This window comes from Carcharodon carcharias, chromosome 2 (assembly GCF_017639515.1).
Source record: "Carcharodon carcharias isolate sCarCar2 chromosome 2, sCarCar2.pri, whole genome shotgun sequence".
NCBI lineage: Eukaryota > Metazoa > Chordata > Chondrichthyes > Lamniformes > Lamnidae > Carcharodon > Carcharodon carcharias.
In genome coordinates, this window is record NC_054468.1 from 56,080,657 (window position 1) to 56,095,381 (window position 14,725).

A 14,725-nucleotide genomic window follows, 5' to 3' on the forward strand; every position below is an offset into this window, starting at 1 on the left:
AGATCACCAAAAGATGTCACAGACGGCAGAACAAAAGAACACATCGGTGTCGAGGTTGGTGATATTATCTAAACGAATGTGCTAATTAAGAATGGATGGTAGGGCACTCAAGGTATAGCTCTAGTGGGGGTGGGGGGAGCATAAAAGATTTAAAAATATTTAAAAATAATGGAAATAGGAGGGAAAAAGAAAAATCTATATAATTTATTGGAAAAAAACAAAAGGAAGGGGGAAGAAACAGAAGGGGGGTGGGGATGGAGGAAGGAGGTCAAGACCTAAAGTTGTTGAATTCAATATTCAGTCCGGAAGGCTGTAAAGTGCCTAGTCGGAAGATGAGGTGTTGTTCCTCCAGTTTGCGTTGGGCTTCACTGGAACAATGCAGCAAGCCAAGGACAGACAATCCAAACCTCCCTGTCGCTTGCCATTTCAACACTCCACCCTGCTCTCTTGCCCACATGTCTGTCCTTGGCTTGCTGCATTGTTCCAGTGAAGCCCAACGCAAACTGGAGGAACAACACCTCATCTTCCGACTAGGCACTTTACAGCCTTCCGGACTGAATATTGAATTCAACAACTTTAGGTCTTGACCTCCCTCCTCCATCCCCACCCCCCTTCTGTTTCTTCCCCCTTCCTTTTGTTTTTTTCCAATAAATTATATAGATTTTTCTTTTTCCCTCCTATTTCCATTATTTTAAAATATTTTTAAATCTTTTATGCTCCCCCCACCCCCACTAGCGCTATACCTTGAGTCCCCTACCATCCATTCTTAATTAGCACATTCGTTTAGATAATATCACCAACTTCAACACCTATGTGTTCTTTTGTTCTGCCGTCTGTGACATCTTTTGATGATCTGCTTCTATCACTGCTTTTGCCTACAACCACACCACCCCCCTCCACTTCTCTCCCCCCACCCAACACACTCCGCCCCCCACCACCACCTTAAACCAGCTTATATTTCAACCCTTCCTGGGATTCACCTAGTTCTGTCGAAGGGTCATGAGGACTCGAAACGTCAACTCTTTTCTTCTCCGCCGATGCTGCCAGACCTGCTGAGTTTTTCCAGGTAATTCTGTTTTTGTTTTAGCTAATAATATAGGCTTGTAATCTGGACAAACCTACATTCAATTAGAAATATCTGGTGATTCCCAAAGAGCTTATTCTTTGTTTTGAGTTCTTTAAAAAGAAAATAACCTAATTTTTCTCTGAAGCATTATGGGCTGAATCACTCTTACACTTTTATTGTCATCCAAGATGTCTGAGAGTGTGCTTAAAAATGTCATCCCTCCACACCACAACACATTCCTGCACCACCTTCATTCAATCCTGCTGAAACTTACCTCATTTACATGGAATATATGTCTCAGAAACAGACCCAACTGGTTGAAGCACCTCCCACCTATCTACATTGAAACTCATTTGTCAATTACACATCTATTCCATTTATTGGGCAACAATTTGCACTAAACCATAAACTTGAGTCCGGTACTTTCTGTTCCCTTTTAGTTTTGTTTTCAACAGAATAGTTAAATCAAATTAATGATTTATGCATTATTGTGTGAAATTGGTTTTTGAATGTTTTGCTAATTGCTGTATAACTTTGGGCATTATCAATAAGTAAATTTATTTTACAGGGAACAGATGATGATTTCACACCAGAACAGGATTGAGCAGCTACAAGAACGTCTTTGGCAGAAGTTGAGTGATGAAGATAGCTGGAGGGTAAAAGTAAGGAACTTCTTTAGTACTAGTTTTTCCTCACATTTTTACTGTCACAAGTTACATTTTTTCACCTGTCACTTTAGTAATTAATGATTGCTTGCCATTTTAACACACCATCCTGCTCTCATGTCCTTGGCCTGCTGCAATGTTCCAGTGAAGCCCAACACAAACCGGAGGAACAGCACCTCATCTTCCTATTAGGCACCGCACAACCTTCTAGACTTAGCATTGAGTTCAACAACTTCAGACCATGAGTTCTCTCCTCCATCCTCACTCCCCTTTTTTCATTCCCTTTCTTCTACGTTCATTTTTACCCACTTGTTTTATGTTTTATTTTTATTCATTTATCCGTAGTTTTATCCCTTTTTTCACATTTTCTATCCTTTCCCCCCCTCCACCCCCACCCCCTTCCATCCCCTACAGGGCCATCTGCCACTTGTTCCATGTTGTTTTTTCTCACAATGCTATCCTTGTTCAGCTATCTTTGCTTTCTTACCTTTCTGCTACTATTAGCACCTTTTTTTAGCACTAACTACGACCATTAACAAACCCTTTGTCCTCTTGTTAATGACATCTTTGTCAATCCCTCCTTTGTCCCCACCTATTGCTGACCGTCTATCCTGCTTTACCTACACCCGCACCCCCCCCCCCCCACACCCACCCACCTTACACATTTCCATTTCTTTTCAGCCCTGAAGAAGGGCCGTAAGGACTTGAAATGTTAACTTTGTCTTTTTCTCTCTCTACAAATGCTGCCAAACCTGCTGAGTTTTTCCAGCATTTTCTGTTTTTGTCTCAGTAAAACATGAATGGGTCAACAAGTGAATCTGACATACTGGATAAATGGTCTTGGCAAACCATCAATGGGAAGATTGCCTTTTTAAATTAGTCACACTGTTTCCCAAGGTTATCTCTCTTGCTCAGAAGCTCTATTTTGATTTGAAGAAAAACATCTTGAATTCTTGCACAGAAATTTTTATGTGCTGATAGTAACCACGGCAAAGGTCGGCTGATTCTGATTTCAATGACAATCACAATTCCTGATTGGTGAAGTTCCCATTCTGAATGCCAAATGTCACACTCACTGACATACATTTTCACTAAGGACGTTAGTGTCTGATGTCACACCTGTCTTGGAAGGCTGGTCTTAAGCTTGTAGACCCGCCTTTCATCAAAATGTTCATGTTTACAGGCAGATGTTGGTGTTGAAATGTTTTAAGAGAATGGATCACAATAGTTCTCAATAATGACATCAGAAAATGTTACATTGGCAAACATCAAAGTGTAGTGCACAACCCCTTCCCTGTCAGGAAATCTGAAATAATTCACATGTGAAATTAAAAATTTGGCCTTGATCCTATTCATTATTAACTGTACTTTGCATCATATTGAAACGTTCAACTTCCCATCATGAAATGTTCCATTCCTTTGGCACAAGAAAATCCTACACTTATTTGCAGAAGGTAGTCATCAGTTTGAAAGTGAGGTTGAGAATGTGTCTGATACATGCTATTTCCCCTCCACTGATCTTTTATTTGATATCTTAATTGTGAAATTTTCCACCAAAGATAATGAAGTGTCAGGATTAAGATTTAAGAGAAAAGTTAAGAACTACAATGATTGAAAACAAATAGATTTTATTTTCAGTCCATTTAAGGTTGGCAACATCTGTTGAAGTACACATTTGCTTTATGATTGCCCTCCAAAAATGTTTGCAATTTTTAATTGTGACAGTCTTTCGTTGGTACAGAAACTTCATGAGACAATAAGTACCCTTTCAACTCATACACATGTAAAACTATAGCTGCATTGATCTGAAACAACACTTGCACTTGTAATAACTTGATGGAACAGCAGGTTTGGTGAAGAAAAAGCTAAACTTCATTTGGGAGACATGTAGAGGTGCTTGCATGCTAGACGCGATCTCTATGTTGAAAGCCCCGCCCACAGGTTTACTCGGGCAATAAGCTTATTGGTTGAAGCCCCCATAATCGTTTCACATGATGAGTGATTGACAGAAGGGAAGGACAATACATCTAATTACTACACTCAGCTATTGAACAAAGTTACTTTCCACTAATCAGAAGACAGTTTCACTTTAGTTGTAATTGTTAATTGTATTTTAACTGTTCTTAATTGTATGCAGGTGGTGGGCATTAACTAGAGATTCACTTGTACGCATAAACAGAGACTGAAACTGTGGTTGTTAGGTGAATAGGTGCATGCTTTAACTCAATATTTTAATGTTTATGAGAGTGCGCCAAGATTGGCTCCAGTTCTATTCTTCACCAACTGGATCATAATAGGAATGTCCCTAACACTGGAATCTGCCACTGCCCATTGGAAACTGGTTTGAAAGATCAGTACTGCTCCACTACTCCCCTTAACCCCACAACTTTGTGTAGTCATACTGTCGATCTATAATGAAGTCATGCATACTTAAACATTTTTGTAATTGAACATTCACGATTGGGCTAAAAACAAAAAACTGCGGATGCTGGAAATCTAAAACAGAAACAGAAATACCTGGAAAAACCCAGCAGGTCTGGCAGCATTGGCGGAGAAGAGTACAGTTGACATTTCGAATCCTCATGACCCTTCAACGGAACATAACAGAACAGAACATTTCATGCCACATAATAAAATGTTCTGTTGAAGGGTCATGAGGACTCGAAACGTCAACTGTACTCTTCTCTGCCGATGCTGCCAGACCTGCTGAGTTTTTCCAGGTATTTCTGGTTCTGTTTTTATTCAAAATTAGGCTATTGTTTATGATCACTACCATAAACTCAACTTGCTGCAACTGACTCCTTCCTTTCTCTGGCCAGTTACTGAACCAGACTGTGCAAAACATGTGCACCCTGTTGAGGTTTAACCATCATATCCATCACCATGACAATTGACTTCCACCTCCACAACATTATTCAGTTAGATTCGTTCCTCAACCCCAATACCACTGAAAACAGAACTGAAATGACACAATGAATGTGTATAATAAATTATGCCTATTGAGATAATGTGCAAAGTGATGAACTAATCAGTGGTACAACTCTAAAGCAAATTTAATGTTGTGAAATATATGAACTAATATTTAAGTACTCATGGGTGATCTTTGGACATGAGTGTGTCCCTAGGTTATCTTTATATCAATTTGAAAAAAAGGTCAGAGGCAAAAAATAGTAACTTTTTCTTTCACCTCACCAGACAAGTGGTTTAACTGGAGGGTAATATATTTATTACATTTAAGGCATCTGAATCTAAATGCATCCCAAACAATTCCACTGCAATTATTTTTATTTTCACGTGTGAAAGAGCAAAGCCTGTCAGCAACGAGATTATCTTTCATGCCACATAATAAAATGTCATTCTGACCCAGACAGTGTTTTATTTAATAGTTCACAAAGATTTTAAGGAACTAATGGATCACATAGTATTACTCCTAGGTAAGATTTTTTTCTTCAATTGAGCATAGACTTCTTGCTATTTGTTGACTAAAGAAGTAAAGTTGTGCCTATGTGCTGCAACATATAAACAAGTAATATTTGTAACAGATTTTCCCGTTCTTGTGCCTGTGATAATGGATTGTCTTGGCACAGCCAGTAGAGGAAATCATGCACGGAGGACCATATACCAGTAATGGAACCAATCAATTCTCCATTGGTTACTTTAAATGGATGAACAATTGGGCAGCTTGCCTCCCTGAAGCACACTAACTCCCACCCAATTTTCTTGTATTTTCTGCACTCGGGAGAAGTCCAAAAGATTAAGACACAGGAACAGGAATATCTGATCTAGTGTGCAGAGTTAACATGCGGTAATTGCATAGTGTGCTGTATACACAAATAAAAATGTCTCAGCATTAGAAACAGAAGAGTAGAATACGCAAACCATTTAGAATATATCTGCAATGTTTACGTTGACTGGAATATAAATCCCTAGTATCCCTTTCCTCAATATAACTCTTTCACGTTGTCTCCTTTCACACAATCTGGCTTTATGTTCACAACCAGTTCACATACTGATGTAAATATCACAATTGTGATTAAATTACTGTTGCACATGAGCACTGGTAGCTTTATTTGCATCTTAATACATAGCCGAATAATTAATTAGCTGAATAATCAGATTAAATTGGTTAAATTTTACAGTGATTTCTTTTACACAGTTTGAGGAATAAATGAGTATTTCCCTAATGGTTTCTGTTTGAAGGTTAAGCTAAGAAGCTGCATTAACATTCTGCAAAATACATGCTCAGAGAGCTTGCTATGTGCCCTGCCCACTCTACTCTCTCCTGCCTGCAGGCTGCCAGTGCAGCCATTCCTTAGGATGCTAGAATTATGTAGGGGAGAACTTTCTCCCCATCGGGGAGGGTTGTGCATGAGCAGGCGCGGAGATGCGCGTAGCCAATCGCCGCCCGTGATCGGCTGGGCACCGCCATTTTACGTGGGTGGGCCAATTATGGCCAACCCAGTGTGACGCTCACCCAGAAATGCTGAGCACCCCCTGTGAGGGTGCGGGGGGTTGCCTGAGTCGGGGCCTGCGTTCTTTTGCGCATGTACACCTCAGGGAGATTAGTTCAAGTTTAAAAAATTTTATTAAAAGGAAAAAACTATTTTAGGACATGTCCCCTCATGTGATACTGTCACATGAGCTGGGACTTGTCTATGAATCTTATTAAATTTTTTTTCAAATCTTTAAAAACCTTCATGGAACCTCATCCCGTCTGTGGATGAGGTTCCATGAAAAATACGAAGGCCGCCTGGGCTTGTTGCCTGCCCGCCAACCTGGAAGTTGGACGGGCAGCTCGGTTTATTGTTTTAATTGTTAGTTAATTGGCCTTTGGCAGTTTGGCGGGCATGCAGCCGACTTGGCTGCACGCCTGCCGAACTGAAAATCTGAATGATGCGCGGTGACGTTGGGATGCACGCCCGACCTCACCGCATGTCATTTTACACCTCGGCGAGCCAGCCCCGCCCCCCTGCTCGCCGAGCCGAAGATTCTGCCCATAGAATCTTAGAACACAGAAATAAGCCATTTGGGCCAACAGGTCTTTGCCAGCGTTTATGCTCCACATGGGCTGTGGTAGTTCTGATATCAGGTTTGTTTTTTGGGGATGGTAGCATTCTTTTTCTAAGTGTCTACACAAATTATCATGGCCTGAATTTTCTGGTCAGCGGCAATGCTGTGCATATGGCCACTGCTCACAAACTTTTTCCCAACTTAATACTACTGCGCACTTCTTCTGATCCCGGCTGAAGAAGAAATGGACTGTGCAGCATCCCCAGGGATCTCCAGGGCAAATTAGAGCCAGGGGAAGAGAGGAGCATGAGCTGCCATATTCAGGTAAGTTTAAAGGTCCAGTCCTATAGTGTGGGTTAGTGGATGGGTCTTCTTATCGTGTCCACGGACAGTCTGTACATGGCCCAGCCAGAACGGGACACATTTTTGCGCCTTATTGTTGAATTCGGCAAGATCTGCAACAGTGCAGGGTTCCTCTAACGATAGGCATTGCAGGAGATGTTGCATAGTCTGTGGCTCAGTTCCACATTCACAAGTTGTCGGGCTGGTTGTATATCCCCATTTGCTTAGTGGCACCTTTGAACGACCTTCACCAGTCCTAAGTCTGTTAAGGTTGCCCAGTTGCAATTAGATCCTGAGGGAAGGCTTTCATCCGGTAGAATTTCCATCGCTGGGGGTTATTCGAGACTGGCAAGCTGGTCTTTTCACAAGGTGATGTGGGCTTCAGATGAGGTTGATTGTAATGGAACAACACTGTTCATGAAGCTCTTCCTTGACTTTAGGCGGCTGGGTGTATGTAGAGGGTGCGTCTCATCTGATGTTTGACGGAGTTGCTCTTTCTTGCTGGCTACTGTTCTTCTTATATCAGGAGGAGTGATACCCGCCAGGATATATAGGCTGTTGGTGTTTGTTGGTTTTAAGCAACCTGTGATAAGTCGGCAGCTTGCATTCAGAACAGCATCCATCTTCTTAGCATGAATAGATCTTTCCCATGCAAGGCAGGTATATTCGGCAGTGGAATAGCAAAGAGCAAGTGCACTGGTTCGCAATGTTTTCGAGCTTGCTCCCCATTTTGTGTTAGTGAGCTTATTCAGGATGTTGTTTCATGCGCTCGCTTTTGCCTTTGTCTTTTCGATGTGGTTCTTGAAGGTGAGGCATCTGTCAATGGTGACTCCTAAGTAGATAGGGTGCTTGCAATGCATCAGTGTTGCTCCACACCAGGTTACTTTAAGCTGGCATTTGGCTTCACGGTTTCTGAGGTGGAACGCACAAACTTGCGTCTTTGATGGGTTTGCGCAAAGGTGGTTTTCTTCATAGTAGGATGTTAGTCCCTCCAAGGCCTCAGAAAGCGTTTTCTTCATGGTGTTAAAATCAAGTGCTGAGGGCAGTGACACATAAGTCATCAGCATATATAAAAAGGCGTGTGACACCGTCTATAGGTTGGTCATTTGTGTAGATGTTGTACAGCAGCGGTGCAAGCACGGTTCCCTGAGGAGGACCATTCTTCTGAATACACCACCTGCTGCGCTTCCTACCTAGTTCAACATAGAACCGGCGATTCTGAAGCATGCTTTCTAACAGCTCTGTTAGGTGAATATCTTTTGTCATCTCTAGGATCTTGCAGAGGTGACATCTATGGTTCATTGTACCGTATGCTGCTGACAGGTCTACAAAAACAGCACCTGTTACCATCCCTTGCTCAAAACCATCTTTGATATGTTGTGTGAGGTTGAGCAGTTGGCTTGTTGTTGCTTTGCCGGGGCAGAAACCTGCTTGCTTGGAATGATCTTCTCATCTACATTTGGTGCTATCCTATTTAGTATCAGGCGTTCAAACAGCTTATTGGTGTGGCAAAACAGTGAAATTGGCCGAAAATTCTTAGGATCTGAGGGAACTTTTCTGGGCTTTAATAGTGCTATTACATGTGCCTTCTGCCAAATATTAGGTAGCTTATGTGTTGCCAAGCAGTGGTTGAACAATTGTAGGAGCCATTTCTTTGCTTGCTGTCCAGAATGCTTTATCTGCTCCATTGCTATGTTGTCAAGACCAATTGCTTTCCCGTGTTTTAGACTAGATATACCAGTTTCCAGCTCTTCCATGGTGAACGGTCCAGTGAAGCCAGGGTCATTGCTGTACTTCTTCCTATCTAGTTGTGCTCTTGGTTGTTTCTTGTTGATTTTTCCATTTAGGAGCAACTGGTGTGCAACTTGGTTTGCAGACACATTTGGATGTTGGGCAGCTTTCTTGGGATCGCCTCCAAGTTTGCGTATGAGAGACCATGCCTTCTTGCTGTTTTTTATCTCTATCAAGGTGTCCCAAGGTGTTCTTGAGAGTTACTTAACATCACCCTCTCACTGGTAGATATTGTTTCCTCTGAGAAGGGGTCAGATTCAAACATTGAGACATAATCCCAGTAGAGTTCAGCATTCTCCTTGGTGAGACCAGAGATGTAGTGTGCTCTACAACCTCGGGGGATCTTTCTTCTAGCTGTTTTCTGGACAGCTTTTGCAAACAGGTTGTAGTGCTCAGGTAATGGTTTAATGCGTTTAACCTTGTGGTCAAGTGTTCATATGAACCAGTTCCAATTGGCCTTCTTGATGTTGAAGCGCCTTTTGAATGGTACGACGGTTGGTAACACTGCTGTATTTACCTGGATACCAATAGGACGGTGTTGTGTCTGTAGTATTGGGCCTGTGACAAGCTTCTTGCAGAGGCCAGTGATGTCGTTGCTCACTGGCAAGATCTGGGTTATAACTACACTTCCAGTGGGCACTGTGGTAGGAGGCTGGCACTTTAGGATCGTGGATGAGACTAAGCTGGTTAGCATCCATTCATTCTTTGACTGCTTCTCCATCGTTGTTAGACTCCTTGTACCCCCATTGGGTACTGTGGCTATTAAAGTCTCCAATGATGATCTGTGGTTTACTGTGCAGTTTGGGTACAGGATTAGAGAAGCTGAAATCTGTGCCAGGTGGCTTGTACACTGAGGTCATCACTACTTTGCTCAGCTCTACAGTTAGAATTTTGATGTCCTCCTCTGTTTTAGAAGTGACTTCTACAACTAAACCAGCTCTAATAAATACAGCACTGCCGTATTGTCGATGAGGTCTTTCAATAACCAGGAACATTCCTGGTATTTTTGGGTGGTTGTTCTCACTTCCTCTATGTGTTTCCTGCAGGCAGAGGACATCACACTGCAACTCATTGCATAATGTAGCGAGGATGTTTTGTTTAGCTACAGAGAACCCTTCAATGTTAGCAGATATAACAGTCAATGCCGGTCTTGAAAAAGACCCGTGTTTCTGACATCGACAACTTCTGTCTTCAGGCATGATGTTGGTACTCGATCAAATCAGCAGTATGAAAATGTTGTATACACTACTTGCTGTGCATGGTGGTAGTAGAATTGGTTGAAACAGGGCCGTGACGTGAACGCTTCTACCTTGGCCCCAGTGAATGGGTGAGGTGGATTGTATGGTTGGAGGGTTAGCCAGGTCTGGTAATCGGTTCGGGTCTAGTCAGGGGGGGGACAGGGGTACGGGTTGGATGGTCAGGAACTGGTTGGTGGGTGTTGGGGGGGAGAGTTAGTTCGGTCGAGTTGTGGGATGTGGTCGTCTAATCCAGAGATAGTGAGTGTTAATTGGGGGCGTGGGGGCAGGGGGGGCAGAATCGGATGGCCAGGAGGGGTGATTGCGCAGGTATTGGTAGTTGTGGGGTCGGGGGGTAGTCAGGCGGTTGAGGGGGTAATTGGGAGGGGGCGAGTCGGTTATGGAGCTACCCAGGCATTAGACCAGGTCTAACACCTCCGAGGTAACTATCAAGGAACTCATGGGATAGAATCTTTGACTCAGCGAGTAGGGGTGGGGCCCATTCACCGAGGCGTAAAATGACGTGGGGTGACGTCGGACATGTGTCCCAACATCACCGCGTGTCATTCGGATTTTCAGTTCAGTGGGCGGGCAGCCAACTCGGCTGCATGTCCGCTGAACTGTCAAAGGCCTATTAAGGCCATTTAACAATCAATTAAATCATTGACCTGAGCTGCCCGTCCAACCTTAAGGTTGGTGGGCAGGCGAAGAGCCCAGGCGGCTTTCGCAGTTTTCATAGAACCTCATCCATGCGTGGGATGAGGTTTCATGAATGTTTTTAAAGTGTTGGAAAATTTTTTATTAACATTAATGGACATGTCTCAGCTCATGTGACAGTATCACATGACGGGACATGTCCTTAAAATTTTCTTCTCCCTTCATTCAATGTTTTATACGTGAAAATAATCACCCTGACTCAGCCTACACCCCCAGCCTGCATAGGGAGCGCTCAGCGCTTCCAGGTGCGCGTCATGCTGGGTGGGCCTTAATTGGCCCGCCCATGTAAAATGGCGAGGTGATCGGGGGCACTGATCGGCTACGCGCCTACCCGCACCTGCCCCTTCCCAATTCCCCCAACGGGGAGAAAATTCTCCCTATGCACACTTGCCCCGAGTGTCCTCTGTAGCTCAGAGCCAGAGAGATTCGCGCAGGATCCTGAGCAGCAAGTAAATTGTCCATCGGAAATTTAAACTTCCCAGGCAATTCCCACATAGCTTCGCACGTCAAGACTTCCGCAGGGTCCTGATATGCATCTTCTCTCATGCGTCTAGTTTCAGAAGATCCGGAGATGGAAGGTTTGGGCCAATGTGTTTAAAACACTGGATTGTGACTATTGTTGGTTCACATATTATTTTGTAGACACCTGCTTTTATTAGCAAAAGTTGCTGTATAGGTTGAATGTTTTAGCTTACTGGCTAGCCAATCAAAGTGCTTTCTTTATACATCCTGCGCATATCGTAATATGTGCATTCCTGGTTCAGCTTTGTTTAACATTGGCATCTTGAAGCAATGCCATAACACTCAACTCAAAATCTAAGGAGCAGGTATAGTAAGCTATAGCAGATAGAGGGCATTATGAATAATTGTTTAATTTTATATACATTGCTGTAGGCATTTTACTTCAAAGGTTCCCTTTTTGCACTCTTACTGGAGACTGCTTCTGCAAGGAATGTACATTGGACATCTACATCGCATACTGTTCCATCCTATGTTGCCCAATTTGTTTGGAGGGGGCTGCAGGCCAGAAAGTGTGTTTTTTTTAAAATATTCTTTCATGGGATTTGTTGCCCATCCCTAATTGCTTTGAACTGAGTAGCTTGCTATGCCATTTCAGAGAGTTTAAGAGTCAACCACATTGCTATGAGTCTGGAGTCATATGTAGGTTAGACTTGGGTAAGGATGGCAGATTATTTTCCCTAATGGGCATTAGTGAGCCAGATGGGTTTTTACAACAATTGATGACAATTGTCATGGTCAGCATTACTGAGGCTAGCTTTATTTCCAGATTTATTAATTTAATTTCCACTAGCTGCTGTGATGGGATTTGAACCCATGTCCCCAGGGCATTGACTTTGTCCTATGCATTGCTAGTCCAGTGATATTAGCACCATGTCACTGTCTCCCCTCAGCTGACTAAGACCCAGTGCATCTAAGTCCCAATTCATGGCCGTCTGCTGCACTGCTACCCGCAAATCTTTGAATGTTTAGTTTTTAAAGTTAATTCCCTGAAAGTGAAAATAGGATACCAAGAACACCTCTGAGTATGCAGCCATTCCTGTGGTTGGCCTGCTGCTGTTTGCTGATGTAGCACTGGTAGTTACTGAGCAGCTCTGTCTTTGCGAGGGGAGGTGGAAGTGCTCATGCTGTAGCTCAGATTTTAGCTCAGGCTGATGGTGAGACCACTTGATTTGATCATAGCTTGAGATATGCTGCAGAGTTTGAAGCAGCTACTGTCTGCATGGTGTTGTTACTCAAATCAGGAACATAAGATTGCTTCAAGTTGTACTATAATGGTAATAGTTATGGTTATTGTAGTCTTGTTCAGGATTGTGTATTAGACTGCAGCATAGATCAAGCCTGTTGTTTGTTATTTCATAACATTTTACTTTGAAGATACATAGTAGGTTGGATAAGGAACTAACGCAGCAGCCACATTTTAGGAAAATATTTTTACCAGAATTATAATTGAATATTTTGATACAATGTGATTATGTAAAATATTTTTGGTGTTATGTGGTCCGAGCATAAGTAATTAAGACAGATGTTGCTGGAAATACTGAGCAGGTCTTGTGATCTTTCATCAGAGCTAAGAAAAGTTAGAAATGTAATAGATTGTGAGCAAGTGAAAGTGGGAGTTGGGGGAGAGGGATAGGAAAAGACCAAAAGGGGTTGTCTGTGATAGGATGGAGGGCAGGAGAAATTAAATGACAAAAGAGTGAATGTAAGGGAATGGTAATTAAGTTTTAGGAAAAATGCTTTGCATGATATGATCAGTCAACAAGAAAAAAATAAAATAGCCATTTAGAAAGGATAAAACATAATTTAGAAAGGATAAAACAGTGAGGAAGAAAATTAAATGATTAACAGCTCCACGCTGTCACAAAGTAGCCAACAGCATAAGGTGATGTACAAATTCAAAGATTCACTAGCTGAAATGCATCATGTTAAGAGCTAACCTTGTTATTGAGCCTTTCTTCAGCGCACAGTATGAAGGCTTTTCTTCTGGATGTTTCAACCCTGCTAATCCAGTTGTTATTCCCTTCGCCACTGAAGGTGGACGGAGGTAATATTTTTGCCCTTGTTTGTTAGTCTGCTTGTCAGTAAACTATCTCTCAAAAACTAATGTATAAATTTCAGTGAATTTCACTGAAACTTGATACACAGATAAGGTATAGCCCAAGGAAGAACTGATTAGTTTTTGACGAAGTTGCAGATCCAAATCTGCATCTGGATCCTGGAATTTTGAAAGGACCCATTAACATGTGAGAGAGGCAAATTGACTTGTTTTTAGAATTTTATGAATTGTTTTATTTAGAATGTTGTTGATTGTTTTAGAATGTTTTGGATTGTCTCAGCTTCTGTGGCGCAATTTGTCACAGCTGTCAAAATATGAGCATTTTCAGAACAGGTTATTGGATGTGGATTGGTCTGAAGCTTCCTCAATAAGGTAGAAGCTCTTTATAAAAAGATTTATTTTTTCAGCTTTGTAGTTACATAGCGCCAACCTGGCAAAGAAAAGCCTCAAGGAAGGGCAGCGAAACTAATACCGTTGAGTTAACACAACATGGTGGAGGTATGCACTCTACTGAGTGCTGTCATCACTTGTTACAAGCTGTAGCTATTTAGAACCAAAATGCTAACTAACAAAACTGCCTGTAAGCAGTTATAAGTATATATAAAATAGGAACAGCAGTAGGCCATTCAGCCTGCTCTGCCATTCACTAAGATGATGGCTAATCTGAACTTGGCCTTAACTCCATTTTTCTGCCTGTACCCCATAACCCTTGACTCTTCTCTAGTTCAAGGATCTGTCAATCTTATCTTTAATTATATTCAATGGCTCAATCTCTACAGGTCTCTGGGGTAGGGAATTCCAAAGACTCAAGACCCTCTGAGAGAAGAAATTCCGCCTCATCTCCGTCTTAAATGGGTGACCACTTATTCTGAAACTATGCCCACTAGTTCTAGATTTGGGGGAGATGGTGGTGTTGTGGTAATGTCACTGGATGAGTAATCCAGAGTCCCAGGCAAATGTTTCTGGGACACAGGTTCAAATCTCACCACAGCATCTAGTGGAATTTAACTTCAATTAAGATAAAACCTGAAATTGAAAGCTAATCTTTCGAATGTGACCATGAAATTTTGCCAATTGTCTTAAAAACAGATCTGGTTCACTAATGTCCTATAGGGAGTGAAATCTGCCATCCCTACCCAGCCTGGTCTACACAAGACTCCAGACCCACAGCAATATGGTTGACTCATTACTGCCCTCTGAAAGGGCCTAGCAAGCTCCTCGATTCAAGGGCAATTAGGGATGGGCAACAAATGCTGACCTTGCCAGCGGTGTTCACATCCCATGAAAGAATAAAATTTTTAAACATTCCCCCATGATGGAA

At 42.3% G+C, this 14,725-nt stretch overlaps 1 protein-coding gene across 1 annotated transcript in view; it reads left to right on the forward strand.

Annotated features, from left to right (window-relative positions):
- Positions 1 to 14,725, forward strand: part of lekr1 (leucine, glutamate and lysine rich 1) — a 277,802-nt gene that overhangs the window by 242,745 nt on the left and 20,332 nt on the right. The window contains exon 10 of the mRNA XM_041205252.1: positions 1,635 to 1,728. Within this exon, the coding sequence (XP_041061186.1) occupies positions 1,635 to 1,728 (94 nt within the window). The remainder of the gene's footprint in view (positions 1 to 1,634; positions 1,729 to 14,725) is intronic.